Genomic DNA, 12,892 nt, shown 5'->3' with positions numbered 1-12,892 from the left:
CGGTAACATAATTTATATGTGTTCATAACACTGAACTAATATAAAAATATCCAGAGCTGGAAGAGCGCTCACTCTTTTACTTGTAGAGATCTAGTTTCTCTCTTGACTTGCTATCTTCCTCTCCACTTTCACCTATTTATTTCCCTGAGGTCAGCTTATTCTTAATGGTTAACTACATTTTAGGCATTGTAGCTGCTTGTTAAGATTTTACTTTCTATTAAAACTCTGAATCAGAAGGAAGATACACTTTGATTTAGATTTTTAATAAGCAAAATTTAAACTTAGCAGAAAAACGGTCTCCTCAAACAGATCCAAGTTGAGGCAGTCATGCTACATAAAAGTATAATATTTTCTATGCATATTCTATGCAATTAAAGTTTATAGTTTACAGAATCTATAGCCAATTAATATACATAAGCATATACTCTTATAATAAGCTCAGTGTAATTGCCTCACCTCTTTATGACAATTGTAACACTGTCATACTGACATGCTGTGTAAGATCTTATAATACTGTTGATGTTGCTCTTATTAAACTTTTATTTATTCACTACAGACCATTATCATATGGCTTATGGAATACCTTTCAGTAGTTTGGAAAAAGTTTTAGTCTTACTTTTCATGCTACAGGTATGAAGCCTGATTGTGGAAGCAGTTAAAAGAAACATCTTCATACCTGTGATTAAGGACCTCGCACACTTATTTGCAGCTCTGGCTCTTCAAAGTTACATGACGTTAGGAGTTAAAGGCTGTAGGTCCAACTGAAAAATTCTTCAGCATGCAAATGACTGTACTCCTCCGACTAACTTTAGCTGATTAAAATGGACTATTCAGTGGAGTAAAGCTACTTTTATTTAACTTTAGAATATTTAACTTATTCACAGTACTAAGGTGCAGATAGAAATATTCTGCATTCAGTTGCAACTAAGGCAGACAGAAAAGTTTAAGCTCTCTTCTTGATTTTCAGTGTGGCATTAAGTTTAGAAAATAGTGGAAACATTACCAGAACATTACTTTAAAAATGCTTTATGTCAGATCCTTAATTGTTATATATAACATATTGAATATCATCACAAAGATTTTTTTCCATCTCTATATTACTTGGAAATCTCCCTACCCCAAATATATCAGTAAGTTAAAAAAAATATATCACAACACCCAGCAAGTATTTCATTAAATTATTTTGATTAGACTTCCTAGATACCATGGGAAATTGCAGTGATCTCTCCACTACAAGATCACATATGTCTAATCCTAAAATAAAACACTGTAACTTCTCACTGAAGGAGACCAAAGACGTGGCCAAGGAATCACTATGGAACAAAATCTAGTTTTCCATGACCAAGTTAGAGCTATTAAAAATGAGGAACAGCACCACAATAATAACGATCAAATTCATGATTCTGGGGAGACAAGGAATATTCCTTTTCTTGTCAGCAAATGTGAATATTGTGTATATGTTTGCAATAAACTGCATTTTTTTATGAAAACAATTTTAGTAATTGACCATTGGAATATTATTACACATTTCTTAACATAGTTGTCTGCATTAGAGGAGAAAAATGTGGAAAACCTTGCAATTTTAATGCAAACGACCTCTGGATAGATTGAACATTTCTGAAAACACGTTGAAAAATTATGCAAGGGTATTGTAGAAATGTAAATGTGACTACTATTTGTCAGTCACTACCACCTAGTAGTATCTGACAGACCATAGATTTTTCTTCTTATTAAACACAAGTAAAAAAGGGACCTTAGAGATTATTATACATACTTATTATACACACTTAGCATTACACATGCTTTTGAGTTAATGAAGAGTAGTTCTAGATAGTCACAATCCAATCAAAAGGGAACTATGAAATGTACAAACCTACTATAGGTGAATTTTACTGAGCTGTGTAGCATAATTTACTTTAACAGGGTGGCTCACAGAAGGGAACAGTTCTATTCCCTTGGGTTTTTACAGTTTCAGACATTTGCCTAGTGATTGCATCACCCTAGACTCCTTAATTCAAAAACATACATGGCATACTGTAATTTTTCTTGATGACATAGACAGGCAGACAGATAAAAGAAAACGTCATCTTTCTAATCTAATTCATAATCTAATCTAATTCTAGTCAATCTAAAGAGCATCCCTTTGCATGGGACTATTTTAAAAGGTGTCCTAAAGGAAAGATTTGTTTCATTATTTCAGACTCCAGCTTACAATGGAGTTGTTATTGTACCACAGCAGAGTGGAGGCCTAATTAAATTCTTTGCATTTGTTTGGTCAAAGTTCAATTGAGGATATTAATGTCAAATGTCCACTGAGTGACAGCTTATTGCCACGCTTGAACACTGGAGCTAAAAGATAGTGTCAGCTTCTTGCTTTCTATATGCGTAAAATAAAGCTTGACATTGTATTGCTAATTATTGTTGTTGGAAGCACACTAATTTACTAATTTTTTTCCTACTGGTTCATAAGAATTATCTATGTGTTTGAATTCAAAAGCAATGCTTGTAGTTTTTATCCATTCAATAATTTGTGCTAATAATCATGGTAAGACGTAACAGGATAGAAAAGTGTATTTAAAAAAGGGAAAATAGAGGCTGTGAACGGAAGTTCTGCAAATTACTGGACTCAAACGTCAAATTAACGTTAAAAGCCAAACTGTCCTCTTTAAAATCTTTCTGGATGCTCACCGCTGATCAATTTCCTTAAATTAGATATTATGTCTAGAACTTTGAGAAATCTCCAAGAAGATGATACTTTCAGCAAGACCTGGCCAAGAAGGTGGCCAGAGATCATGCATTAGTCCATCTTCTCCTGCTCAGATGCTATCTGACTGGCTCAGTTGTTCTGGAGCTTAAAAATAGTTACATGGCAAACAGAGCTAAGCTTTCAGACTGGTGATGGTCTTGCTGCTTTTAAAAATTCAAATATTTTTCTTTTTTATTAAGTAGGTTGGCTGGACAGGATCTTGAGTAAACAAGGTTGTTATATAGCCTGTCCACAAGATCAAAGGTAAAATAAATTCACAAAAGCTACTAATTGATTTAGAAGCTTAGTCCTCAAATTTAAAGAGAAATAGGCATAACCACTTGGTAGTATTTGAAATATAGTTTCTTAAGTGCTTTTTTTTTTTTTTTTTCCTGAAAAAAAGTTTTAAAAAATAAGCACTCAGCCACAACATAGATTTCTGATTTGGGCTCTAAGCCTGAATTGTTATGTTACCCTGGCAATCTCCCAAAGGCTGCCTCAGTTTCTATTTCTGAAAAATACTAACAATTTTTAACTTCAAGGGAATGTTGTAAAAATTAATTATAGTCAAGTCTTGGTCACCTGACTCTCCCATGTGCTTCTATTCAAGATAGCAGGGATAATATTTAACTAGTGGGTCTTAACCTAAAAGATTCTGAGCATTTTGGCACTGATCCAAGGAAACACTTAAGCATGGCCTTCCTGGACCTGGACCAGAGCATTCAACATCTTTCAGGATCAAGTCAAGTGTCAATAAGATGAAAAACAATACAGACAGCCTGTGATTATTACTTATTCCCTGCCTGATCCTGAGGGATGGTGAATCTTCCCTTCACCAAGTGATGAGTGCCATCAGGTGAGTAGCTTCCTTCCTGGGTTATTTCAGAATCCTCCAGCAGACTATAAGAACTGTAGAAAAAAGAAAAAAAAGCCCACCACCCCGTATCTCCAAGAAATTTACTGTCAAGAATAAAGGGAGGGAAGAGAAGTGAAAGAAAACAAAAACCACAGCAAGGGCTATTTTTGATATAGATGTAATGTCTAACTTTAAGGATTCTTTTTTATTTTTTTACTTTATTATGAACACAAGGGCTCTTGAATTTAGAGAGCTTTCATCACCAACATATTGTATGCCTTTAAATGGAATTCCCAGAAAAGAAATAATTTTCCCCTTATTTTGTATCAAAATAATTAAATGCATCACTGGTGATCTCAAACACATCTACCCACAGCATCTCAGCCTGTTTCATAATGAATCACATCTGATCCCAAAGTGACCATGCTACAAAACCCTGTTAGGAAATTAACTGCAGGCCAGGGAGTGGTACTAATCACACAACCAGACAAGACCACAGCTGCCCAGCTTAGCTGTATAACCCCTTTTTTTCTGAACAAACCAGTAAGTTCTTCCTACCGAGTGAAGCTTCTGGTAGAGGCCACACGCATTGCATACATATCCACCATTTGCATTCTTTCGCCAGAGAGAGGTCTTTGTGGTCAGGCAATTGGCACAAAAAACACCCGAGCCTCTACGTCTCTGAAATAGGGAAGAAAAAGAAAAAAAAGAGAAAAAAAAAAACACACAGAGAAAAAAAAACAGGTCAGAGGTGAGTCACATGAGCTGCGGAGTTAGGACAAATCAACACAGGAGTTTTGTCTCTAGACTGGCAACAATGACAGTATAAAACCACACTGCCCATAATGAGGTCAGGTTCAATTGTGCTTAATAGGCACCACTGATTTTCATTATAATTAACCCTAGAGTGATGGATGAGGTGTGTGAAACACCAAAGCCTTTTCAGAATAACAGCTTTAACTTTTTGAACTTCAGGTTTTGTGCATTTAATGATGGTTTCTAAACAGCAAATTCTGAAAAACCCCTCTGGAAGCTGGTAGAGAACATTCTGTAAACTTCTAGTTTGTTCACCACATTTCATAACAGATTATTTTGTTATAGTTTGCTTGATTTTAAAGTATGATCAGTAACAAGAATTCTGAAACACCACCACTTCAATTATTCGCAGTTTGTATCTGCATCATACTAATTCCTTTAATAGAGATTATATTTCATTAATTGAATACATGATATTCAGTTCCAGTCTTTTCCACTTCTGAAATCAGTATAAGCTACCGTATATTTCCCACAGCCCACTGTAAACAAGGACTAGCCTCTGCCAGCCAAATAAAAGTACAGTATTCTTAATGGGACCCTTTTTGAACCCAAAATCCCAGAAAACACTGTCTCATCGACAGATAGATTTATTTTGTTTTAGTCAGGCGAAGAAAGGCACGGTACAACTTTCCTAAATACAAATTGATTTTTAACCAGACTGAGCTGTGCATTCATCAGCTTTCATAATGATCCAGGAATATTTAAAAGTAGACACGTTTATGAGTATTGCTCATTAAATTCTTTCTACGGAGTAATGATTTCATTAAACTTCTCATTTAAACAAAAGTCAGGCTGTGTTTGTAGGCACAAATACTAATAAGCAGGAAATGGAATCTTTTGCTGAAAAGAAAATCTGAATTTCCACTCTGTTCTCTTCTTGCAAAGGAAAAAATCAATAAGAAACCTTCAGCATCTAAGATGAGAATGGATGAGTACAGGGAAAAACAGCCTGAGTGAAAACGAATTCTATTATAAATTAAAAATTGCTAACTCTATAAGTAAAAATTTCAGGGTTTCATAAAATTTAAATAATTTATTTAACTTTAGTCCATACTGTAGAAGACTGGTGTTCATGCCAAAAAAATACAATGGTTATAATTGTACTCTGATACATTTCAAATGGAAAGCTTTCTGCAGACATAATTTTGGCTTCAAGACTGGAACACTTTCTTGGCATTGAAAGGGCATTTGATTCATCGGGTGTTTCACAATGTATCACTAAAAAGACCTGGTGAGCAGCCAGTTCCCTACAGGGTAATTTTTCCATCCAGATGCAAGTGCTATCAGAGGCCCTCGTCAGCTAAACTAATTATGATCTTGCATTTGCTGATGCCTGCTCACTCTAACGTTCGACATCCTCCATTAATCATCAATACAAGGAAAATGAATGAAATGTAAAAAAACGAGGGCTGGTAAGCTGCACATAAAAATCTGAAATGAGTGCAATAATTTAACAAGATTGGGGAAATGTTTTTAGTGAGCACAAAGTCAGGCTAACAATTGCCCTTTTAAACCAAGAACACAATTTCATTAGTACAGCAGGTTGTGCTACTTTAAAGTGATACTTATAAAATCAAGATTGTCATCAAGATAATCCCTCTCTCACACCCTTACATCATTCCCTACTTTGTCTCTTAAATCAGAAGCAGTAATATACTACGTTTTTCTCAATTTGGCTAAGGGGAGAACTAAGTTGTAGTTGATGTCCTTCAGCAAACATCTAACTAGTTGTGTATATAAGATGCAGATCATTCTGGGAAGGCGCACTTGTCTACAAGTAAATTGAAGCTCCCAATTCTTTTTGTCGTCACATACCCTTGCCCAGCTTCACAAATGTTTTGCTTAAGAGTACAATAAAAGCTTCAAGAAACTAACCCTAGTTTGGTCCACTTAAAGGGTGAGAAGTTTCCAAGCGGAAATGACTGTATATGGCCAGGATTCAGATACAACTGCAGAACTGTTCCTTTCCATTCCTACTTCTTGTCTGCTGGCCTATGGCTTCTTGGTGTGGTGTAGTAACCAAGTGGAGTCCTAATCTGACTCAGTCTTTCCACCCCTTCATTTCTGATTTTGAGTTTGGGAAATACCCTCCACAAAGTCATGGAAGACTTTTAAAATATAGAGAGAGCAGTCTATATGCTGCATTTGTACAAACTTGAATAGTGACAGAGGGTTTAATAACACTACTGAAATCTTCACTGAATGCTAGCGAGTAGTATATCTTTAAAACACTGACAAAAGTAACTTATTTTTTCTCTCTTTTTAAAAGAAAGATCCAATTCAAAGTGGACGTTAGCTGCAATGAAATAATACAATGACTACAGCTGACAATAGTCTACAAAATACCTAGCAGTAGCTATATGTATCAAAACCCTATACCTCTGCTTATTTAGTACTTACAAACTATTTATGTGTAAAATTTCAAAGCATCCCAGCTAAACATCCTTCCCTACATCTAACAGAAAGTATGTAAAAAAACCCATTACGTTCTAGGCATTGCATCTTATCATTCTGTACCTTCTCTTATTTCTGTATTATTTAAGGATCTTACAGGATAATCAACAATGATTATTTCAGTTCCTAAGTGTTCCAACATAGATGACATATACTAATAAATTAAGAATTAAACCACCTCTGTAAAAAACTTAAATGCTGTTACTTTGTTGAGCTTTTGGGTTACGAAACAGCTTTCTATAGTGGGCGGACACAGCTTTAGGATGGATTTCCTGGGGTGAAACACGACTGTGGCAGAATTGAACTACATATTCTTGACTCTCAGATCCCACTAACCACTGAAGGGATCTGCTTGTCAAAATACACCTCAGAAATTTTGATGACGTTGGTAAGAAATAAAGGAGGCTGTTTTTAAAAGCTGACAATGACTGTAGTCCTCTTAAACTGATGTGGTTTCTTAAGAAGGAAAAAATATTAAAAAAAGGAAAAAGGAAAACCCTACGCCTTTACTTCCTATGTAACAAGTTTTATAACAGTTACTAGCCAACAGAAATTATCTAATTTTGTGTGTGTGTGTGTGCACGCTAAATGTTAGTTAGTGATGATACTTCTGCTGTTAGTGATGATACTTCTGCATGAGTCTGTTTGGCTTTGCATACTTGGCATTTGTACTAGTCAATAACGGCCAATATTGCTGGTTTTGTGGCTGGTCTTACAAAGGAAGAGGCACTTGAGCTTCAGTCCAGCAAAGCCTGTACAACAGCTATGGCCCACAGCCTCCATAAAACTCAGCCGTGTGCTCAGGTGCTCTACTAAGCAACACCCAAGCCAGCACTTTCAATAAATGTGTTATGGAACATTTGGCTCTTTTTCAAATGAGAACGCATACTTATCATAGTTAAGCTCTTATGATCAGCCCAGAAAAGTTAAGTCAGCACAACTAGCCATGGGAGGGTTTGAGCCACAGATAAAAAGGTTTCAGTCTGCAATCAATGCCACTAGCACTAGCTGGAGTTATCCATGAAAATTTCCTGTACATCCTTGGAAGGAAAAGCCAAGAGGGTCGAAATTACTAAAATATGTATCTACTAAGTCAAGCTTTAATCATCTGGAGCCTTATAACCACTACATTGCAATCCCAAATCCTGAAGGGGCCAGTGCAGCAAACAGCCTGTCTCTGTTTCCATTCCAGTTCCTAGGTCTGGGCGTTTAATATGTTGGTTCTCTCAAATCACATTGGGCTGAAACTTGGCACACGTTTTGTCAGCCCAGATGTAACTTTTTTTCCCCCCCTTTTCTTTTTTGGTACTTAAAACTTTATTTAAATCAGTTCAGCTGTTTATAATTTGGAGACTGGCCAAAACTGGGGGGGGGGGGAGCAGAAAGGATTTCATTTTTTTTCAGATAACTTTCTAACAAATCTACAGTCATAGTGGCTTTCCCCTGGGGGAAAAAAGTATGCACATATTTTAGTATTTTAGTAGTAGCAAAGCAACAAGTGGATTATTATTTTTATGTAGCTAAGCTATGAAAGTTTGCAATTATTCACTGAACATGTCTTGCAGATCTCTCTACTGTTTTTCCTCAGTAAGAACCATGCTGAAAGCATGTAATTGCATAACAACCCTTGATATGCAGAGTATTTACTCACATTTTTTATGGTTTCATATCTTGACCATTTCAAATTGAACAAGTCTGAAACTTGGTATACACATCATCAAGCCCGAATGCCTGATCTTTTTTTTTTTTTTTTTTTAACTCCTTAAATGATTTTCACTAGTTACCAATACTTGAAACAACGAAATTTTAGTAGTGCTTTCTGCTAAGCAATAAACCATCAAAGAATACCATAATAAAAATTCACTCAGGCATCTTGACAGGATCAGGCCCTTCTTTTCACAAAAACTGCTCTAGATTTTAAAAGGATGACCTGACAGTTTACATGATTTCAAAATTTGTGGCCATGTAGACGTATCATTACACTCCACTGTTATACAAAAAATATGTAAAAATATTCTGTACTTTCAATTATTATTTCAATGGAACTTCATGTAGCAAAACATATATTGTAAAAGCACCGCCAAAAACACTGCCCAGAACTGTGGCTTTTTAGCTAGCTAGACTAAGCAATGGTGCCTGAGACTCTGCTAGTGCCAAATACATCCTGTTTTCAAAATTTCTGCCAGAAGATGCTTTTAGAAACTCAAATAGGCTCCATGAGCTTCAGCCAAGCATTTTTCCTACATCACCCCCTTGGTTTTGGACTCAGCAAAACCGGTCTTCTTGCTGATTACTTTCACTTCCTCTTCACAAAACGACGAGATGATGAAGCCCGAGTGGATTTTTTTACCAACTCTGGCTTTCCCACTGTGCCAGGAACGGAGCACATTGTAATCACGGCTCCAGAGCACAAGGTGCAGAGAAATCATAAATGTTACCCAAGAGTAAGCATATACTGACCTATTTCCAGTGACAGAGTTGGGGACTACAACCATACATGCCTCACTGGAAAAAAGGCAAAATGCTGCCTCTGGATGCTTTCCGGCAACTCAGGAGGTCCAAAAGGGGAGTGCCAGGAAACCTGCGCACGCTTGGTTCAGTGTGAGCCTGGTGACCCACTGTGGAGAGGATCAATTGTGAGCAGCTGGTCTTGTACCTGTGATCGTTCGGTTGCTACCACATCGTTCGGAAAAACAGCATAATACACTGACGGTTACATCGGTGTATGCTGTGTTTGCATTGATGTGAGTATTTAGGAGTTTCTTGTTTCACACCTGCTAGGTCTTTCCAGGTATTGTCCTCCTCACATGAGGAGGTATTTAGGTCTCCTGAGTTTTGGTGAGGCTCGAATTAATTGAAGTTTAAAACCTGGGTAGCAAGGCACCATCTGGATGTTGGAGTAAGCACTACTTTCTCCTGTTTAGGATGGGAAAAGAATCTTTCAGCCTTCATTTCTTTTGGCTGCAGAGGCACTCAGACCTTTCCAAACGTGTTTAATCAAAACTGTTCTCCCTCTCAACTATGAAAACAGCCACAACTATGTCTCTGTAAAATTTCACATTTTAAAATTTTAGTTGTTTTTGCTGTAACTATGTCTAAATTAAAAAGAAAGTCATTGGGTTTTCATCCCTTTATAACTTGGACAGCTTTCAGGAATAGACCAGGCACAGCAAATTTTCGGCCTCAAAGCACAAGTTGTCAGAAAAAGCGAAACACATAAAGCAGAGTGTTAAAGTTGTTTTCAACCTTAACTATGAGTTAACAGATGCCTCTTGAAGTTAATTTAATGTGCCAAATCCAAATTCTTCGTCTAAGACATTTTCAAGAACAATTACATTAAAGAGCTGTATTTGAAAGATGCATAAGAAAGAAGTTAGGAAAGGCAAGGTAGGAAGAAAGTAAAAATGCCAAGAGGAAAGTTAAAATCACACACCTAATTCATACAAAAAGTTTAGTGGATTTTTTAATGCTCTATTGTGACAGCATCTTTTTATGATATATGCTGTATTAAAAAATTTTAATGAGAGGAATCAGGGTTTTTTTAGAGAGGGGAGAAAACGCAGACAGTAAATTAAACATTACTGCTACAGCAGCCTTTCAGAATCCTACCCTTGATCCCTTAGGGAGAGTAAATACTTTAATGTGCATGTAAACTGCAATTACTTTTTATCAGCAGCAAAAATGCAGATGAGTAGTAGATTTTGTCCCAGCATTTGAAGCATTTCCTTGTATTTTGTAAAGCTACCTTAGAGACAGCAGCATTCACTATTGAAAAAAGGAAAAACAACCAAAACCCAAAACCCATAAAACAGGCAGTGAACCACAATCTCTTTGTGCCTTACCAAGCAAGAAGAATTTAGTAAAATATTAGTTTGGAATGTCATTATTGCTACTGAAGTAAAACAATAGCTGATCAAAATAAATGATTAAGTAATTAATAATTAAATTAAGAAAAAGAAGCCACAGTCACCTGCTGTTGGATCTCTTCACTGCTGTCACCTCAGCTTTATTTCCTCCTCCAAGCTAGCACTGAACCAACCTTTGCCACTGTGGTGGAAGGGAACCGGCTTTGGACACACACCTCCAGCCAGAGCCTGAGCTCCACAGGCAGGAATTTACCATTGCTTTAACCATCCTTTAAGAGCCATAAGTAACTATGGGGTCATATAAATATTCACAATACACCTTACAACAACTTGTTAATTTTCATTCATTTGAGCATTTATCGATGAAAATTACGTGGTTCACAGTGTATCTCCTTGTTAATCCAAACAGGGATGGAAGGTAATTTCACAGTTTCCCCGTCAAGATCTGCAGTGGTACTAATATGAAACAATATTTTTTTTCTGCAGGTTAGATTTCCTCATCACAGTTAGTGGTGGTGGCTTTTTAAACACTGTGTGTTAAAAATATGTGTGATCTCCTGTTTGGCCAAATACATATACACAGACTAAATATACATACACATATTTATAGTATGAGGCATTTGTAATGAACACTGAGAAATATTTTCTGGTGGAACTACATGTTAGTCTGATCTGCAAAGAGTTAAATATTTACTTAATCATTCTACATACAGTATGATTTTTTAGAAGCAGTTTCCTTCAACCGTCTTTTACTAGATATAATGTACTTTTAAGATCTTATCCTTCAACTTGTACAAGCTGATCATCCTTAAATCCCTTCCACTGCCTTAAACAGCAGCTACTCCACTATGGTATGGTCTAGCTTCTGTGTATTTTGCTACTGACTACCAGCAGTGCAACACAGACTTCCATGGAGGCAAGCTAAAAATTAATTTAAAAAGTTTTATTAACAACAATAGGAAAAAAAAACCGAACCCGATAAAAAACCACCCCAAAAGTGCAACCTGAAAACCTGCATTTCCCGCACAATAATGATGTCACTTTGCAGCAATTGAAACCCATTCAAGGGGAACAGAAATTCTGTCTCCAATAATTCACCGAGTCAATTACACAGGAAAGTACTGTAATGGGCTGTCCCCCGTCAAACAGCTCACGTACACGACTTCCTTCTCAATTACCAACTTGTCTGCATTGCCATCTGTAAAAACGAACGCATACCTTGTGCTGCCAGTTTCTGCTCTTGCACTTCCATTAGTGGAACTGGCTGCAGCTGCTCAAGAAGAAAGCCCTGATTGTCTTTGTTTTCCCCCAGAACAGCACAATTTTTCTCCCTTCCTCCTCTACATCGACTCAAGGTAACGCGTTATCTCTGCTGAGGTGTGCTTGCGAGTATTTAAATTACAGTCCACCTAAATTTGTATCCTGTTTTATTTTCACAGTTTATCACCTAACACAGGAAAAAGCTGCCAGCAGCATCTCTCAGCGTCTTCACCAGAATTACGATGTTAGTATCGCAACAGGTTTTATCAGTCCCTTTTAGGAGCTGCTGTATACGTTACGAAGTTTATGGCTAAACATCTTCCCACTTTTCTAAATCAGCTTGACCACTCAGGCAATTTTAAAACAGTACTTATATGAAACAATCAAAAATAAGATCAATAAAAGAAGTACAATGGAGGAATAACACTATTCCCCACAAAAAATGGTTCAGTAGAGGCATTACTGTGCATAAGCAGGACAGAGGGAGCCTGGTTTAGGAACTGCTATCCCTGCTCCCAAACCTTTCTCCACCAGCACTTTGCTGAAACAGATTCACGCAGCAGCTCTGATGCTGAACGGCTGCCTGAAAACTCAGCGCTCGTCCACACAGATCACTGCTCCTTCCCGAACATTGTGTATTTCCAAACTAGCTCAGACGTTGTTAGAGAGCAAATCTAAGTCATGATTCTCTTTCAGTTTTTTTAAATTTAGATACACAACATAAGTGGTATAAAAAGTGCAAAATCAGATTATTCTTCTGATCAGTAACTGGATAAAAGTAGTACCCTCAGAACTAAGCACTCTGAAAGAGACGTCGAGAAAACTGGAAATGCTTCTGACTCTCATTTCTTGGCACAAGGCAAAAATATCCAAGTCCTGTTGTCTCAAATGGGG

The 12,892-nt window shown here is 36.8% G+C and overlaps 1 protein-coding gene across 5 annotated transcripts in view; it reads right to left on the bottom strand.

Moving 5' to 3' along the window:
* Window positions 1-12,892, bottom strand: part of TRPS1 (transcriptional repressor GATA binding 1) — a 219,689-nt gene that overhangs the window by 7,262 nt on the left and 199,535 nt on the right. For all 5 annotated transcript variants that reach the window (XM_055705279.1, XM_055705278.1, XM_055705280.1 and 2 more), the window contains one exon: window positions 4,161-4,283. In XM_055705279.1, the coding sequence (XP_055561254.1) occupies window positions 4,161-4,283 (123 nt within the window). The remainder of the gene's footprint in view (window positions 1-4,160; window positions 4,284-12,892) is intronic.

The sequence above is a fragment of the Falco cherrug genome, chromosome 3 (genome assembly GCF_023634085.1).
Source record: "Falco cherrug isolate bFalChe1 chromosome 3, bFalChe1.pri, whole genome shotgun sequence".
NCBI classification, from domain to species: Eukaryota; Metazoa; Chordata; class Aves; order Falconiformes; family Falconidae; genus Falco; species Falco cherrug.
This window is presented reverse-complemented; position numbering and strand designations above follow the sequence as displayed.